At 51.2% G+C, this 3,131-nt stretch overlaps 1 protein-coding gene; it reads right to left on the reverse strand.

The window, feature by feature from the left end:
* Positions 1 to 537: 537 nt before the first annotated feature.
* Positions 538 to 1,803, reverse strand: GSTUM_00004202001 (uncharacterized protein; the record flags this gene model as incomplete). XM_002835248.2 has 1 exon in its annotated part: positions 538 to 1,803. One exon carries the CDS (start codon positions 1,801 to 1,803, stop codon positions 1,303 to 1,305), a length of 501 nt encoding a protein of 166 aa, XP_002835294.1. The 3' UTR covers positions 538 to 1,302.
* Positions 1,804 to 3,131: the final 1,328 nt, after the last annotated feature.

The raw sequence follows: 3,131 nt of genomic DNA on the forward strand, positions 1-3,131 counted from the left end.
GATAGTGAGAGACATGTCCAGCAAGCTATGCCCAATTCAGGCACCATTTATTCAACCCGATTCCTGTCACCTTGTCACCCTCCGTGCTGCAAGCTCTCCAGCCACAAATACTAGTACTCTGCTCCACACACGCGCCACTAGCCTCAAATTCCAATCTCACCGGCCGTTGAATGCTGCATGTCGCAAGCATTTCCATCCATCCATCGGGCCAGCCAACAATTCAATACGAAAACGCATCCATCCATCCACCCTCACTTTACTCTACCCTCCCTTCGCTGTCCGTTTCATGTTCAATGAGATGGAGAAAGAAGAAAAGGATGAAGAAAAAAAGGAAGGAAAGAAGGAAAGAAGGAAAGAAATGCTACCTTGCCCTGCTTGCCCCCTCCCCCACTTCTCGTCTCGCCTCATCCATGATTTCCATGCTGAACAGTAAACATGAACACGTCCCGTTGGCCTACCGCAGTGCATCTACGAATTTTCCCCAAGACTTCTCTCTAACCGCCGCGCATCCCATGTGATTCCCCCCAAGCCCGTCTGGAAAACACTACCCTACATACCCTTATTGTATTCCCCGTGTTACGAGAAACAGTTCATTCCCACCCACTCGTTTCAGGAACATGCAGTAACAGCCGGGTGACCAGCCAGCCAACTGGCAAGCCTACAGTACTGTACTCGTACAGCATTCTCGCCTGTCGCATAGATCCCTCTGTGGTAGTGCCAATACCGGGGGGACTGTGCTTGCTTTTTTTACTTCGAAGTGGGAGCGAAACAACGCATCAGTTGGTGCCGGTAAGTGGTAAGTGGTTAGTGAAGAGGTCAAGCCAAAAAAGCGAGGTAATTGCTCTTTTTTGGGAAATGGGGAAGTTGGATTTTTGAGGTTCAGTGCGCGGGGCAGTTCTCGGGGCAGAGCTAGGCTGTGGATGGTTTTGAGGGGCGGGGGAGTGGAGGGCAGTTATCACGGTGGTGCTTTGGGGAGAACGTTCTGACCATCATGCCATCGATCGCATGAGCTAGTTGAGCTTGCCATTTATCATTCCACAGCATACCATCGGCGAGCGCAAACAGCAGACTACGGCCCCTCTCCTACCACCGTGGAGACTTCATTTTCACCTTACCCCCTTTAAGGCTTTATAAATAAAATAAGGTGAGTGGAACCGGAGAAGTTGGGGAAATAAATTCGAAAGACACTGTCCGTTCCGCCACCACCGCGAGGCTCTCGAGCCGCGGGGGGGGCTGGCAGATCTTTGCGGTCTGGTTGATCGGGATTTGTTTGCGGTGCCAATTGTTTCTGCACGGGTATAACTATGGTAGGGTAACGTAGTATAAGGTTAGGGTGCAGTTGTGTGAAGGTATAGGAATGAGGTAGATGGCATACCGGTATGGTACGGTAGTCCCGTCCGTTGCATTCTGGAATTTTATGAAGCTGCGATATCGGAGAAGACTGGAGGAGGTGTGCAGCGGTGGGCTTTGGCGGCCATCCCGCGGTCCGATGCCCATAGCGCCATGCGCTTTGCTTGTACTGTATAGATACTGTATGATACTCGAGTACAGTACCTGCTGCCAGCACAGGTATGGGATACGTATGATACTGTTTCGGTACGGTACTCGAGTATCATACCTCCCTCCTTCCCCCACAGTGAATAATCTCAAGCCTGTTCTATCGACCTCGCATGCAGCAGGACATGGTCTGATGAGGCGGGCTACCCGGTGCCAAACGAATACAAGTACCAGCAATTCCTCCGGCTCATCTGTCCCCTTCTCCCACCCCCTTCCCCCGTCATTGATTCCTACATAAGCAACCATCCGTTCTATCCTAACCCTCTATGGTAGATCAACCCACCACCTTTTACATGCTCGAGTACCGTACCGTACTTGTACCAATACCGGCAGTGCCAGACGCTAAAAACCGACTCTCTTGTTTTAATGGCTACAAGTACGGTGCTAGTACGGTACTGAGAGCTAGGCAGATACTGCTAGGGTAAATTTATTCGTTTCTCGCTTAGTCATACATACAAAAAAAAAGTAGCGCCTTGGCATAAATCTGCATCCCGAGTACTGTACGATATGTGTTCACTTTTCCTAAAAATGCCCCTCCTGCCCTTCTCACCAACACTTCACTTTATCAAGCGCTGAGTTCACGGAATCAAAGAGGAGGAAATTTTAAGTGGTTCCAAACAGAATTTTTCTCCCAAAACTTTTGCTGTTGGGGTTCCATATAATTTATTTATCCTTGTAACGTTGGGGCTCGTTCGTTGTTGGATTTGGTGCTGAGGGTCTAGCCAGACCGGTATCCACCCACCTACGAGTACTCGAGTACGAGTACCGTATAGTACTCTACCTATCCAGCCACAGCCCGCTGCGGCTCTGCGGCTATGGAAAAGGATACACCTTCCCCCTCGGTTGCTCACCCTCCACCCGTCTGACTGGCAACGTCGCGCCGCGGATGCCCCATCCTTGCGGGTTGCGCTGGCAGCGCTTTGACCCAGTGATGCGGTAAATTTAGGGTTGGGGTTGGTATTTCGGGGGGCTTCTCCCCTTTTTTTTGTTTGCTTGCCATGATGGGGGGGAGAGATTTTTTTCATTTAATGGGAATTTTCGTGTGTAATGGGAGAGGGAAAGAGGATGGCAGGATTGTAGGCGAGGCTTGTAATTTTCAGCAGCGTTAGATGGGATGGAGTGTCGATAGGTATGGGGCATGGTAGATTGTATGGTAATGGTATTGGTGTTTTCCAGATTCCACCGCGCGATCGTTGGGGTGGTGGATTATTGGCCATTCATCGTTCAGCATCCCAATCAGGGGACGAGTATGGAAGAACACAATGGGGCCATCGTGCGGTATCGTACTAGTATATAACCGGATACAGCGGTGGCACCTGGCACTCATTGGAGAGGTTCATCAGGTTCCTCGCTCGATATTATGGGGGCAACACGTCTGCCCTCTCCCTACCTGTCTTTCCGCCGGTCCTATCTGGCCGACTGGCTGGCGACCCATTGCACGGTAGCAACCCCCTGCTCTCGGGCCGATGAGAACGAGGCGTCGGGACCAACGGGAGTGCGAGGTATCAGCTGTGAGGTGTTCCCGAGCTACTGGGCGGGATGGAGACACCACATACCGTACTCGAGTACTTCTG

This window comes from Tuber melanosporum (assembly GCF_000151645.1).
Source record: "Tuber melanosporum whole genome shotgun sequence assembly, scaffold_100, strain Mel28".
NCBI classification, from domain to species: domain Eukaryota; kingdom Fungi; phylum Ascomycota; class Pezizomycetes; order Pezizales; family Tuberaceae; genus Tuber; species Tuber melanosporum.